The sequence below is a fragment of the Pleurodeles waltl genome, chromosome 9 (assembly GCF_031143425.1).
Source record: "Pleurodeles waltl isolate 20211129_DDA chromosome 9, aPleWal1.hap1.20221129, whole genome shotgun sequence".
Lineage (NCBI taxonomy): Eukaryota > Metazoa > Chordata > Amphibia > Caudata > Salamandridae > Pleurodeles > Pleurodeles waltl.
Window position 1 is genome coordinate 406,810,652 of NC_090448.1, and position 15,285 is coordinate 406,825,936.

At 47.0% G+C, this 15,285-nt stretch overlaps 1 protein-coding gene across 1 annotated transcript in view; it reads left to right on the forward strand.

Annotated features, from left to right (window-relative positions):
- Positions 1-15,285, forward strand: part of LOC138259410 (girdin-like) — a 632,998-nt gene that overhangs the window by 200,257 nt on the left and 417,456 nt on the right. Inside the window, exons 11-12 of the mRNA XM_069207157.1 lie at positions 12,909-13,055; positions 14,938-15,076. Coding sequence (XP_069063258.1) covers positions 12,909-13,055; positions 14,938-15,076 — 286 coding nt within the window. The remainder of the gene's footprint in view (positions 1-12,908; positions 13,056-14,937; positions 15,077-15,285) is intronic.

Sequence of the window (15,285 nt, forward strand, 5' to 3'; positions counted from 1 at the left end):
CATCATAAGTGAAGATTCCAATGGGAATGTGGAATCAATGCAGTCCTGAGAACTCTTCACTTATGCAGAAATCAAGTGGTTTTGTCAGTGATGTTTAGATGGACTGAAAAAAATCATGAATTGGATGGTACTTTCAACATCCAATAAATTTCGACTCCTCAAAGTTGGATTTGATCATGTGTGATAAATATCAAACCATTTACCGAGTATTTCAGAGCTTGCCCATCTTCACAAAGAGTTCCAGCCACTGAGAGATTTTCTGAAGGAACAGATGGTGAGCAGTGGCACCACTCCTACGGAACAGTAGCCTAGTTTGGCCATTGTTGCGTTACGTAGCATTAATGAAGTGGCCCAGGTCAGTGGATAGCTCTGTGTGCCATGTGCATATCTTTGTAGATGATAAGATGATGCACAGACATTCAGTATAAAGACCGAAGGGCCAGTGAGATATGGTCTGAGAAATTCAGGTTCTCCAGTATTGGATCTTTCATAGATTCACATGTTTGAATATTCCCAGATATCAGTAGTCAGTATTAACATAGTAGTGGATATAAACACTCAGACAAAATTGAAAACAGCCGTAGACTCTGTAGACCCATTGCATCATTATCAAACCAGACCTCTCTCCAGTGAGATGAAGGGACTCAGAGCTTCACCACAGAGGCATAGCTGCTTAGACTTTTCAACCACAGACAAGCTGACAGTAGGTGAATCCTCAAGCTCTGCTCATCTCTTTGAATCTATGCTTTTCATTTCTTTGTGATGTATAGCTCTGTACCTTGGGGTTCCTCTCACCCACATTTGCAGAGAGGTAAGTAGTACTTCCTGCCTTTTTTGTATTTGGCTGGCAGAACCCTTGGAACTCAGTTCAGATGGCTTACATTTCTTTATTTATACCCTTTGAGTCTTGCTGTTGACCTCCACAAGAAATGTCTACTATGTCTTCATCGCCCTGACCGTGTGTTGAGGGGTTGCAAAATGTGTCAGACCTTATAACAAAGTACTCTGAATGACTGGGAGGCAAGAATCTTATGCATTTTTTGTGAACTATCACTGGGTGTGGTTTCTACTAAAAGTGTGCCTCTGCTGAGGCTAAAAAAGAAATGTTAGTGCTGATCAGAACCTCACATATGGACGTTCTCACGATCCCTTCTGTGAAACCTTACCAACATTTCCTAAAAGGCCAGACCCCTGATACAGATAGTAAGCTTCCGGAAAAGGGCAGAATTTCTATGGCCATTGACAATTCCTCGTTGACTACAGCAAGCAAAACATCCTTCTCAAAAAAGAGCAAGACCAGTCTGAATCACTAATGGCTTCACACTCTACGTCTGTTGGCAAGCATATCTCATTAACAGTGCCTTCAAAATTGAGAGTCCTGTCGACAGTGACACCAGTGATGACTTCATTGACAAGCACTACTTCATCTGTGGTAACAGCTGTTTCGACTCCTTTGATGGCAACATCATCAACATCTTTGATGACCACACCTACATTGTTTCTCCATCCGCCACGTCATTGTCGATGATTCCTCCATTGAAGGACCCATTATTGGCACATTTTCGTCAATGGCTATTGGTCCATTGGCTCCCCAAAGTCCTTTTGTTTTCAGATTATCTTTTATGTAGTATATCTTTTCCATCACTATAATATTAATGCTACCGCCTCAAATCATAGAGGAGCCTCCATCTGGACTTGTGGCCAGTGACGTTAGTGAATTGGACCATGACCATGTGGAATCCATTATAGCTTTTGACATGTCACATCAGCGAAGAGCATGGGGATCAGGCTACAGATCCTCATGACCTGGACATTTATCTCTCTGCAAGTGATACTGAGGAGTTACAGACTTATGGACACTGATATGATGATTGCCCCCCCTTCCCTCAGCCTCGTAAGCTGGAGGTACCAGCTGACTTCCAGTAGTCTTTGAAGCACATAATGGAAAATTTGTGACTCACTGCCTCTTCCCAGCTGCCATGCACAACAAGCACATCCATGACGATTACCAACTCAGCCATTTCTGTAGATAATTCTTCTACAACTTAGAGCTCCAAGTCACCAATAGCCACTACCAATATCCTGTGCCCGACTGAGCCTCCAACAAAACTGTCACATCTCACCCCAGATGAGGCAGGTCATCAACAACCTCACACTGATTATGATGTTCAGATCATGTTTAACGTGGTGATGGTAGTGATGGTGACAATGCTGTTCAGGATAGAGTCATACTGTTGAAGCTGTGCCCAAATTTGATGATTATTGTATGAGTAATGGGCCAGCTAGGAGCCTCACCATAAGGATCCCCCAACATTGCCCTTCCAAAGATGTTTAGAGCTTCCACAGTGTCATCAAGAGGGCATTTAACAAATTCAAATTGTCAGTTTCAGCCATGGAAAAAAACATCTCTACTTTTTTATTTTAAAGAAATGTTGAGGAAGTCAATTAGGGTCATCCACTTACTTGATCATCTGTGGATGGATACTTTGTCCTGCGTGAAGAACCCAACCACAGGCAAGACTTTCCTTGCCAAACTGGTTAAAAATGCAAAGCAACAAATCCTGCTCCAGCTTTCTTTCTCAACCAGGTTATAACAAAACCAGTAATTTCTGTAGCCACTGAGAGGGACAGGAATCAATTGTTGCCTTTCTGTGTTCCTCCAGACAAACAGGATTGCCACACTGACACCATGCTTTTGCATCCATGGCAGTCAAAATATTTAATGCAGAGCCATCCTTGTGTGTCAGGATAGGCAGTTATGGCATAATCTTTTAAACTTCGGGGTAAACCACTATTAGATTGCACGGAACAGGCCAAAACCTTGCTCCAAAAAGGAGAACATGACTCTGCTTTGATAGATTCCTCTTTCGATGCCCCAGACAATTAATTCCTGCAAATGCTACCAATCAATCAATCAATCAATCAATTTGTAAAGCGCACTACTCACCCGTTAGGGTCTTAAGGCGCTGAAGGTGGGAAAGGGGCTCCTACTGCTCGAATAGCCAGGTCCTGAGGAGTTTCCGTAAGGTCAGGAGGTCCTGGCTCTGTCGTAGGTGAACCGGGAGAGAGTTCCGCGTCTTGGCGGCGAGGTGGGAAAAGGATCTGCTGCCAGCTGTGGTCCGATGGATGCGAGGGACGGTGGCGAGGGCGTGGTTGGCGGATCGTAGCTGACGGGTAGGAGTGTAGAAGGTAAGTCGCTCGTTGAGGTAGGCAGGGCCTGAGTTGTGGAGAGCTTTGTGAGCGTGGACCAGGAGCTTGAACGTGATCCTTTTGTTGACGGGAAGCCAGTGTAGGTCTCTGAGGTGAGCTGTGATGTGGTCGGAAAAAAGGATGTTGAGGATGAGGCGTGCGGAGGCGTTCTGTATTCGTTGCAGTTTCTTCTGGAGCTTAGCCATTGATCCTGCGTAGAGCGCGTTGCCATAGTCCAGTCTGCTGCTGACAAGGGCGTGGGTGACCGTCTTTCTAGTTTCGGTGGGGATCCATCTGAAGATCTTGTGGAGCATGTGGAGGGTGTTGAAACAGGCGGATGAGACGCCGTTGACTTGATGGGTCATAGTGAGAGATGGGTCAAGGATGAAACCTAGGTTGCGTGTGTGGGTGGTGGGTGTTGGTGCAGTCCCTAGGGTGGCTGGCCACCAGGAGTCATCTCATGCGGAGCGGTTGCAGCTGAGGATGAGGATCTCAGTCTTGTCTGAGTTCAGTTTGAGGCGGCTCATCTTCAACCAGTTGGCTATGGCATGCAGTCCGTCGTGGAGGTTGGTCTTAGCGGTTGCGGGGCCTTGGTGAGGGAGGGGATCAGCTGGCATTGTTGCCCCAATGAGAATGATTAAAGAGCACTTCTCTCTGCTCAGAAATACAATCAAAAGTACTATAGATTCCTTTCAATGGCTAGCACTTTTGGAAAGCATGTAGACGAAGCACTGCAGACAATCAAGTCAAACATGGTGACATCCTGCATACTTGGCTTGTGGCAATGTAAAAAGAGCTTCCATACAAGAAAGCAAATTTACGGATATTGTTAGTACTCATCATTTGGAACTTTTCAACCCCATCGCCAGTCAAGATATTTCAGTCAACCATATTTTACCAGCATTGCTCCCAAAGGCAATTATGCAACTGTGTCCAGCAAATGAGTAAATGCCCATCTGGAAAATCACAATGGATGATGAGCCCCCCCTTCTCAGGTTACCCAACCTTCTCAACATCCAACCTGGTGGGAGGGAAAATACAGGCATATTTTCCAGCCTGGAATGTTATAATGTAAGACCACTAGGTACTGGATGTTACCCGGCATGGCCACACCTTAGAATTCATTGTAATGTGTCCAAAAACACCACCAAAAAAGGAGTGCCATCTACATCTTTCAGCTGTAAATAACAAAACTTCATCCGAAAAATGAAGTAGAGGTCACATCCAAGTCCCAATCCAATAAGGAATTTTATTTTAGGTTCTTCCTAATGCAAAATTAATCAGGAGAATGGTGCCAATTCGAGACCTGAGGTCACTCAACAAATTTATAAAGAACCAATCCTTCAGATTTCTCTATTATACTACTGTGTGTTAACAAGAGGGAGCTCCTAGTGTACCTCAACCTGGAGGATGCTTGAGTTCATATTCTAAATCAAAGCGTAGGAATTTCCTACTATTCATGGTCAGCTTGTCAGCATTTTCAGTTTGAGGCACTGCCTTTTGGTCATTGTTAGGCCTCCACAGTTTACACTAAACATTTAGTGACAACTACATGTGGTTGAGAGAAGTAAGGGTGTTTCTTGCCTGAACAACTGGCTCATCAAAGGCTTATTCCCCAAACTCATGAACAATATAATGAATTACTCCATACGCCTGCTAAACGGGCTGAATCTGAACCTAAATTGGGAAAGTCAACACTAACATATTAGCAATTCATATACCTACGACCCAGCATCAAGATGCTCACCCACAAAGCTTATCCATCACAGGAAAGTGGCAACAAGCTTATGTTGTTGACAAAGGAAATCAGTGAACACATACAGCTTTCAGTTCGCAGATACAGATCTATGCAAGGAATGATGTAATTTTGTATTCCTCTTACTCCTAAGTGCGGTCTCCGCAAGCACCCTGTTAAAGAGCAACTGGCGACAGGGAACCTGACACTGGTATGATATTACTTCTTTGGCTTCCAGAGTAAACAAGCCACTGCCTGGTTGACGGACCCAGGCAGCATCTTTGCAAATCAGGACCTAAGCTTCAAAAATCCTCAATTCAAATGTGTCCCTCCATATATGCGAAACCCATTCCGAAAATCTTTCTGCCACCAGCCTTTGTTTGAAAGAAAGACTTGTGATAGAGGTTTATAACCACATATTCTTCACCTTAGAATATGACCCAAGCATCAGACTGGATCTAGGAAAATGTTGAGCAGTACCTTTGTGCACTGGTAGGTGATGTCAGTTGGCTCCGAGTCAGCAGCGTCCACATCAGAAGTGACATGCGGGGTGCCTAAACAGGCGTCATCCCAGTACACTGGCATCCGTTCCTTTCTTTCTGCATAAACAGCAGGGATCTAGAGAGCTACAGTGGGAATTTTTTGGCCACTTTTTTCAACCCTTTTGTCGATTATTTTGAGCTTTTTGCTCCCAGTATGCAAGTGATATGTTCCCCAACAAACCCATGGGATTTAAACTGTGTGATGAATGTTACAAACAGATGTCATTCTCTGACCCACACTTGGTCTGCATGTGAAGCCTGGGGTCGAGCCATGATTCCAAAGCCTTCCCTGAATGCAAGTCAGTGCGCCCCAAAGCGATTCATGAGTGGACGATGAAGCTCCCGGTGTCATAGCAGAAGAAGGATCTGTGCTGATCTCTATCCTGTTCCTGAGAGAGATTTTGGGACCGCTCTCAGAGCCGATCCTGTGGACGATCGTCACCTCACTGTAAGTTGTTGATGTCGAAGCCGGAATCAATCAAAGAAGCACAAGTAGAAGTTGAAGAGTTCTTCAACCTCTCCTAGTAAGCACTGTGCTTCCAGGCCTTGCTCCCGCTTTCCCCCTGCAGAGCCAACGGGCTGGTCTGCTCCACTGTTCTTCATATTCCCTGGAGCTGGAGCTCCCTCTGTCCTACTCACTGAGTTTTATGATGCTATGTACTTCATCTTTGGGCCAGTGGCTCTCTCTGGTGCGTCTTCTGGTCCCATGGAGTCAATAGATGCCCCAGCTGGGTTACCACTGGTGGGTTTGCCCCAACCCTAGCCAGGCCCTCTGGATCTGCTACCGGTTCAGGACTGACGCCAACACTGGCACAACACTTATTCTGGTCCCAGTTCCCTTGGTGCCATTTATGACGCTACTTGAGGAGGACTCTGAGATGTCTATGCTTTGACGCAGCTCGACATCGACAGCGGCGCAAGCTGGACCTCATCAACCCACCCTGAGCTTTACAACTCTTGGGCAGCCCTTCCTTCCCAAAGGAAGATGATGCTGAAGAGGGCCTTAACACCCTGGAGGATGATCCCAACCAGAAGGAAAATTGGTATGAGTAGCTGGAAGATTCCAGTGGTCTGGACACCTCACCAGACTATGTCCTGGTTTCTCCTCTGGGCCCTGCCACAGAGAAAGGATTATCTTTTGCTATGGTAATGCACATAGCAGTGGAGGTCCTCGATCTACAGCTGTCCTCTGTCGAGGTAAAGCCCAATGTCTTGACGGAGGCTCTTCAACCAGGGTTCAGCTCTACAGAGCCCCTACTCCCATTTAGTGAGCCTCTCATTGACGTTCTCATGGGGGCCTGTGCTAAACTATGCACAGGGACACTTCGCACAGAATGATTGCTGGACGCTACCACTCTGTCCCCCTGGCGACCCGGCCTTCCTCACCCAATGTCTCTCTCCCGAGAGCTTGGGGGTGCAGGCCTTGACAGCCACATGTATTATGAGCACATTCCCTACTGCTCCTCTGGATAGGAAAGAAAATTGGCTGCATACCTTCGAGAGGAAGATCTTCTCTTTTATCAGCCTAGCATTGAGGTTGGTGAACACTGCATGCCTCTTAGGAACGCACCAGTTGTGGAACTTTATTGTGCAGCTGCTGCCTATGCTTTCTGAAGAAGGCTGGGCCATCTTGAACCAGGCACTGATAGATGCGACGAAGCTCACCATTCGGTGCAGACTAGACACCACTGAATCACTAGACAGGGCCAGGGTCTACGGTGGCACTCCATCACCACACCTGGCTCAGGTTAATGGGATTTTCAAGGGATTTGCAGTCGTCTCTGATAGACATGGCACCACCTAGCCCAGTGCAAAACGATAGCCTCGAACAAGTGGGTGCTCCAAATCTTGCAGTGAGGTTATGCCCTTCCATTTCTGGGTACCAAACCTTCCTTGGCACCATCAGCATACCGGCTGCCGAGGACCATCTCTTTTTGCTCCATCACGAAGTGCAGGCTCTGCTGGCCAAAGCTGCCATTGATAGGGTGCCAGCATCAGAAGTGGGACATGGTTGGTATTCCTGCTACATTCTGGTGCTGAAAACGAATGGAGTCCTCCATCCTATACTAGATCTCCATCCTCTCAACACCTTTGTATGGAAGGACAATTCAAGATGCTCACCTTGGCTCATGTTTTGTTTGCCCTGACCTCGGAGACTGAATGTTTGTGTTGGACCTTCAACCATGTATTTCCACATTCCGTCCTGCAGACACAGACGTTGCCTGCGGTTCACAGTAAGCCACAAGCATTTCCAATTTGCTGTGCTCCCCTTTTGACCTCAACAGTGCACCTTGGGTGTTCACGAAAATGACTGCAGTGGTTGCAGCACATCTGTGATGGTCAAGGGTCCCAATATTCTCCTACCTTGACGTCTTTGATGCGAGCTCACCCCAGGAAGTCGTCAGCCTATTCCAGACCTTCATTATAAGGTGAAACTTCTACAGTCAATAGAGTTCACTATCAACATGCCAAAGTCATGACTGACTGTAGGAGGCTGGCCCCCTGTGTAGTGTGAAAAACTAGGCACACTGTGCAGGGGTACAGAACACTTCACGTTGGTTTCCAGAGGACAAAAATAGATCACCTAATGCTCAAATTTTTTAGGTAACTTGGTCGAGCAGTTAGACCAATCTTGGAGAAGAGCAAATCATTTGTTGTACTCACGGTATCAATCATGCAACTCACACATTCAAAGGAATACCTTGAGACCAAGTTATAAAAATACTTCAAATTTGTACATAAACAAGATTATCAAAATTGGTTAAGTACTTTTTAAGATATGGATATTTGAAGTTTTAAGAAATACAGGGGGTGATTCCGACCCTGGCGGTAAATACCGCCAGGGCCGGGGTCCGCGGGAGCACCACCAACAGGCTGGCGGTGCTCCTTTGGGCATTCTGACCCGCGGCCAGAAACGGAAAGTCAGCGGTGTACCGCCGACTTTCCGCTGCCCAGGGGAATCTGCGCCGCCATGGGGATTCTGACCCCCTCACCGCCATCCTGTTCCTGACGGTTTCGACCGCCAGGAACAGGATGGCGGTGAGGGGTGTCGTGGGGCCCCTGGGGGCCCCTGCAGTGCCCATGCCAACGGCCCCACTTTGAATTTCAGTGTCTGCTTAGCAGACACTGAAATTCGCGACGGGTGCTACTGCACCCGTCGCACACCTTCCACTCTGCCGGCTTCCTCGTGGAGGGGTGTTTCCCACTGGGCTGGCGGGCGGCCTTTTGGCGGTCGCCCGCCAGCCCAGTGGGAAACCCAGAATGACCGCCGCGGTCTTTTGACCGCAGTACGGTCTTCTGGCGGTTCCCGCTTGGCGGGCGGCGACCGCCGCCCGCCAAGCTTGGAATGACCCCAACAGTCTTTCTGTGCATAGTTACGCACCACAGGAATCAATTGGCAGTCACTTTTAAAAATGCATATAAAATCGCACAGCTGTGTTACCAGGTTCCCCTTTGCAGGTTGGTCGAGGTCGTCAGTGAGCACACTGTGCCAGTTGGAGAGGTTTGGGCAGCTCTCGGTTCCGGCGGGAGCAGCGTTGAAAAGCATCTTGAAGCAGGGCCACCGAGGGGCATCTTGAAGCAGGGCCTCCGAGGGGGATCACTTGGCCAAGGGTGGTTCCTGCAGATTTAATGGTGGTGCCTTGGGGTCCCCTTGTGGTGTTGAGGTCACAAGGGGTGAGGGACCCTTGGGGCACAGCTTGTTCCTCGTTGCTGGGCACTGGACGGCCGGGTGCAGAGGGAGTTGCAGATTCAGAAGCTTTGAGCAACGGAGCCCTTTGGAGGTTAGTCTCTTTGAAGGTGGCTTACAGGACAACAGGGGGACTCTGGCAGGAGGTCTGGGGTGTTCCTGAAGTACCTCGAATGGGGCTTCCTCCTGATCCTTTTTAAGCTCTGAGTGAGCTGGTTTTCTAGTTGTCCAACGTCAGCTGACCAGTACCCAAGATATTGGTACGGTATGGCCACCAGGGGGCGCAGTGCCACCAAACTTGGCACACTTGGAGGATTTGTCCTGGCGGTCGTCGGTTCTGGCTGCGACTTCCGGTTTGGGAGATATTGACCGGTCAGTGAAATGACCCTCACTTGGTTGTTGGTTCTTTGTTGGTTGCAGAGTGTTACCTCGACTCTGGAGGGAGATCTTGGGCGATTTGTGAAGACTGGAGGTCCTCTGGGTTTCTTGAGGTCAGTCCAGTGTCCAGCTCCTCCGCAGCGGCGATTGTCGGGTCCTGGGTGCAGCAGGCAGGGTTTGGTGACTTTTTCTTGTGCAGATGGTCCACAGTTCTCGTGCCTTGGATCTTCTTTGGGCTAATCTTCTTTGTCCTTTCGAATCTGATTTCTTGGTCCAGGGATGCTCACTAAATACTGAATTTAGTGAGCGTTTTAGGGGGGAACCTGGTAGTGCCCAGTAGGACACTTACCTTTGGGTGGCTACACCCACTATAGTGACTTCTTTCTGTGGGAAGGGTCACTGCCCTAAACCTAATTGGATTTTTTTCCTTCCATCCACGATGGAGGAAAATTAAATAGAAGGTCCACCTAGCAGGCAACACCTTAGGAGCGGTGCATGCCAGGTGATGCCACTCCTCCTACCCTTTGTTAGGTTTCCCTCCTTTGCTCCCACCAAAAGTAGGGGTTTGCAAAGGGGGAGGCCAGCTGCTACTAGCAGCATGCTTGGGGGTCGAGTTTCAAGGGCGGTAAGCCCTTTGAAGCTCACTGCCAGAATAATGCACATTCCTGAGGGAGAGGGTGTTAGCGCCTCCACCCAGGAAGGGCATTGTCTTACAAACCAGAGAGACAGGGCTCTCCCCCAAAGTTTGTATATTGGCAGTCTGGAGCAGCTGGATGGAACCAGTCAGCAACCATGCTAGGATAGTTAGCTTTTGCAGGGGGAACAGCTGAGGTGGCCCCTGGGGACATTTAGGGATAAATCCAATAGTGGCACCAGTTTGGATTTATCATTTTGAGTTGTTTGATACCAAATAATCCAGGGCTTAGAGTGGCCATCATGTAGCTGGGGAACTCGTGTTGACCAGTGTCCAGCGCATGTATTTAAATGGCTGCTCTGTTCCCTCACTATGTCCCAGGTTTGGCAAGGACACAGTGGGGGCATATTGCTCATGCAGTTATGCCCTCACATATAATATAGAGCACCCTGCCTTAGGGCTGTAAGGCCTGCAAGAGGGGTGTCTTACCCATAGTAAATGCAGTGTATGGTGGACAGGGCATTCAGGCAGTGTGCCATGTCAAGTTTGTGTTTTAGGTTTGCACCAGAACACTCTGCAGTGGCAGTGCTGGGTGAATCTGGATGCATGGCCCTAGAGGGTGGCACAATCAGTGCTGCTGCCCTCAGGGGCCTACCCATAGTATCCCATGCCCTGAGCACATAGGTGCCCACTTACTATGGACTTATAGTGGCAGCTTAGAGTGTATCCAATTGTGCCAATGCATCACAACAGATTTAGGGAAAGAGCTCTGGCCCAGTGAACCTAGTTAGCAGGAGCCCTGGGCACTACAGTTTCTAAGACTCCAACATCTGGCAAAGAGTGGGGGGCTAACCATGTCAAAAAGAGGCCCTCTCTCACACTGACTCCTCACAAACTCCCTTTCATTTGAGTCATTCTGGACATGTAAACGTCTGCGCCTATCCTTCGGAGCAGAGAGTCCAGGACATTCAGGCTATGATCCTAATGTTTCAAATTAAGTCCTGGTTTTTGGGTGACTGACTGTGAGGCTGCTGGGTCTAATGGCCTGCTGCTTTCTGCTGGTGAAACACCCTCAATGGCATATGCGTGCTCTGCAGAGGGATCTGAAGTCTCAACACCATTGGAATTCTTACGACCTAGTCCAGATGTAGGGGGGGATTGCAAAAGATCTGCATGGGTGATTAACAAACAGCGATTGGAGGGCATGCCCCTTCCTCTTCTCCACTCAGAGCTGACAGTGGTGACTGATGCATCACTTCCGGATTGGGGCAGCCACTTGCGAGAGGTGGAGATCAGAGGACTTTGGTCTTCAGCGGAATCCCAGTTCCATACCAAGGGCGATCCACTTGGCACTGAAGGCCCTCCTCCTATCTATCACGGGATAGGTGTTCAGGTGTTCATGGACAACACTACCACCATGTGGTACTGCAGCAAGCAGTCTGGATTAGAATTGTAGATCCTGTGCTAGGAGGCCCCACACCTCTGGATTTGTCTGGAGTTCCAGGACACGTGCCTGGTCGTACAGCACCTGGCAGGATCTGTAAGTGCCAGGGCAGGCAACCTCAGTCATCGATGCCATGCGGATCATGAATGACATCCACATCCAGCGGTAGTGCAAGGTCTGTTCTGAAAATTAGGTGAATCTTGGCTGGCTTGATCCATTTCCCACTGCCCAGAACTTGCAATGTCAGCGCTTCTGTGCATTGGCGTTTTCAAAGTAGCTCTTGCTCAGAGACACATTCCACTTAGAATGGACCCCAGGACTCCTGAATGTTTTTCTGCTGATACTGCTCCTGCCCCAGGTTCTCAAGAAGATCAGGATCGACTGGGCCCTCATCATCTTAGTGCCTCCAGGCTGGGATGGGTAGGTTTGATATCCCAAACTTTTGAGTATGAGCATCTGTCCTTTAGGGACCACCATCAAAACGTTCAGCAGGATGTGCTCTTTCTGTCTAGGTCATCTCTGGGTCCCTACACTAGGTTGAGCGGACCTCAAAATAATAACACCTCCACACCCTCTATGGACTAAATATATGATTACACTGCATTACGTTCTGTCATTCTATTATCAGTGGTTATGCTCTCCAGGGGCTGGCTATATGGTTACATGACCATGTTTCTTACAAATGCTATTTTTATTGTGGTGCCCTCTAGGGGATGTTCTGAACATTACAGTCAAGATACTACAATATTTGCTGCACTCGGAAACTCGCCCCATAATGCTTTGCAGGGCATTCCTTTTATAAAATATTTTTGCCCATAACTAGGACAATAGGACCACCATCAAAACGATCAGAACAACATGCCTCTGGGTCCTCACACTAGGTTTGGGGTGGGGGGGGTCAAAATAATAATATAAATACATATCATAAATAATGGAAATATTTTCATTTTTTGCTGCAGATAGAGGAAGAAGGTAAATGGATTTGCTTTAGTATTATGCAGGGCCACTGGAATTATGTGACAGAGAGGATCAAATTATACGGCAGGGTTGACCAATTTATGTGACAAGAAAACTCCAGTTATGTATTCACAACGCCAATAGCTCTAACTTAAGCAAATGTGAGACCTATTGTATTGCAAATACTTGTTTCTCTAGTCCTTATTCCATATTTTCCTTCTCACAAGCTGATGCCTTGTTTTCCATCTTGTATGCTTATTTCCCCTTTTCTTCCCGCTAACTTTTTATGTTTCCATTTTTCCTCATTCTTTTGCAACTCTGCTCCGCTTGGCTGTATCCAGGAGGAAAGAGAGTACTCACAGGCTCTGCTGGAGACCAAAGCCATGCTGGAAGAGCAGCTGGAAGCTGCCCGCTCCCGCTTTGATAAACTGCATGAGATGGAGAAAGAAAACCTGTTCCTGAAGTCCAGACTGCGGGACCTAGAGCTAGTGAGTGTACTCCCTTGCTATCATTCATATCATGTAAAAGCCTGTATCTTCTGTGTCTTGTACACCGCATGTTAATTCTTGAAGAGTGTACCTCAACAGATTTCCTGACCCCCATTTTAGTTTATGGGAGAACGTGAACACCTCCTCTCCTCATGTGGTTGTCTAAAATCTCTTTATATGCATCATTGGTGGGCCTATATTTCCTTTTGTAACTTATGACGGACTTCAGACACAACCTGCACACCAGTGGCATAACACCAAATGATGGGACCCTCCATGAGAACGTGGTGAGGGGCCCTAAAGTCTCCAGTATGTCAGATATTTATTTGCTTTTGTTCTGAATGGGCCCCCCTTGAATGGTTAGGGAACCTTAGAGGGTTGGGGGCTCCCAGCACCACAAGGGCTGCAGGAGTTTGCGTTACGCCCTTCCTGACCTTAGAGCCCTTTGGTACATGCATACCAAGGCCTAACTTTGCCCACCCCATGTTGTACCTCATGTGAATGCCAGGTTGTCCTAATCCCACACACAAAAGGTGATGACAGGAACGCTTACATTAAGTTGGATAACATTCCATCTAATTGTTCTTTTGCCCTCCATAGCACCTCAGTTTGGATGCAACCGTATGTAAATCAGTCTTCACCCTGCTCCAGTTAAAACAATCCAGTCTGAACTGCCAGTTTAGGTTCTCCCTGAAGCAGAACACAAACAACCCAAGACTGGCTTCGCCTTGATTGGGACTTGTCTGTCGGGTTTAGCTTGATTCCAGTGACACTTAGAGCATGGTACCCACATCTGGACATACCCTAATCATACACGATACAAATAACCCACCTTCACAAATGGTTCCAAAAGATCGGAATCAATTCAAGTCACGCCAATTCAATAACCCCCAAGAAGGAAGAAAAAACAAATACAAATCCAATCAAGGGGACCAGATTAATCCCTAAATATTTCTTGAATTGACTACAGAATGCCTATTATTATATATATTGTCCTTTTTGTTTTTAATCAGTATGACTGTATTTGTGTGAATGTGAGTTTTCTGTTATACTTTTAGCCCTTTTCCCAGGTTGTATAGGACTATTTGTGTGTGCTACACATGCATATATAATATTGAAATAAATGAGATTATAATTATACAATAAATTGATATGCAATATACAGACATGAATGCACATTAAGAATCTTGGCTTGATGAGTTGTTTTCATTTTCTTTTGGGATTCCGATCTTTTGGAACCATTTGTGAAGGTGGGTTATTTGTATTTTGTTGACCAATTATCCCTGTCCCACTTACATATTTTTTAGTTGGGGAACCCTTATCTTGTTTGCATACCCTAATCCTAAACACATAATTTTAAGGTTTATCAAAACTACATCTGAAACGAGAGCCTGAGACACACCATGTATTTAAGGTATACTACCTCTACGCCTCATTTGAGGGTTGATGTTTCCCATATACTTTATATAATGGCCTACAATACCCAGTAATATCATAAGGGGTTTAGAGATGCTTCCATGCACCTCCTAGGAGGACTTACAGTCTATCTATATGCCTTTTATGTTATGGCAATGAGCCCTCTCTCTGTCAGCCATATTGTACAGCCCACCAGCTTCCATCATGATGGGACCTTAACACACCATCTTCATGTGGGGGCACAGGATTTCTCATCTAACTCCTGTTATGCCGCCATAAATCAAGTTCATGTCACAGTGGCTGAATTTATCACTTATGGCCATTATCTTCCATTAAGGCCAAGAACAACATCTGAAGTGGCTTAGAGCCCGAATTCTCCCCTGTGATTCAAGAGATGATGGTGTTGGGCAGGGATTTGTTATTCAGTTTTGGGTTACAGATTCTCTTCTCTTTCTGTGATTCCTAGGAGCGGGAATCAGACCGGCAGAAAGTGGAAGATCTGATGCAGGAGAACCTCTCACTGGAGGTCGAGCTAAAGCATAGCATAGGAGATACCATACACCATCACTGGGACGGAGAGTCAGATCTGGAGACTCCCACAGAATGTGAGTAAGCCCCATATACTTACAGCATGAAGGTAACTATTTAGCAGCATTTGGAGGTCAAGTCTGATGTCTAAATCAATAACAGACGCAAGTCAATACCTGTCCAGCACAGAGGTGTGAAACTACCAATCTTTTGAACTGGGTGAGGCAGTCTTACTTAATGGATGAGTAAAACATTAGAAGTTTAGGACAAGGAGAGTGGGCAGGGG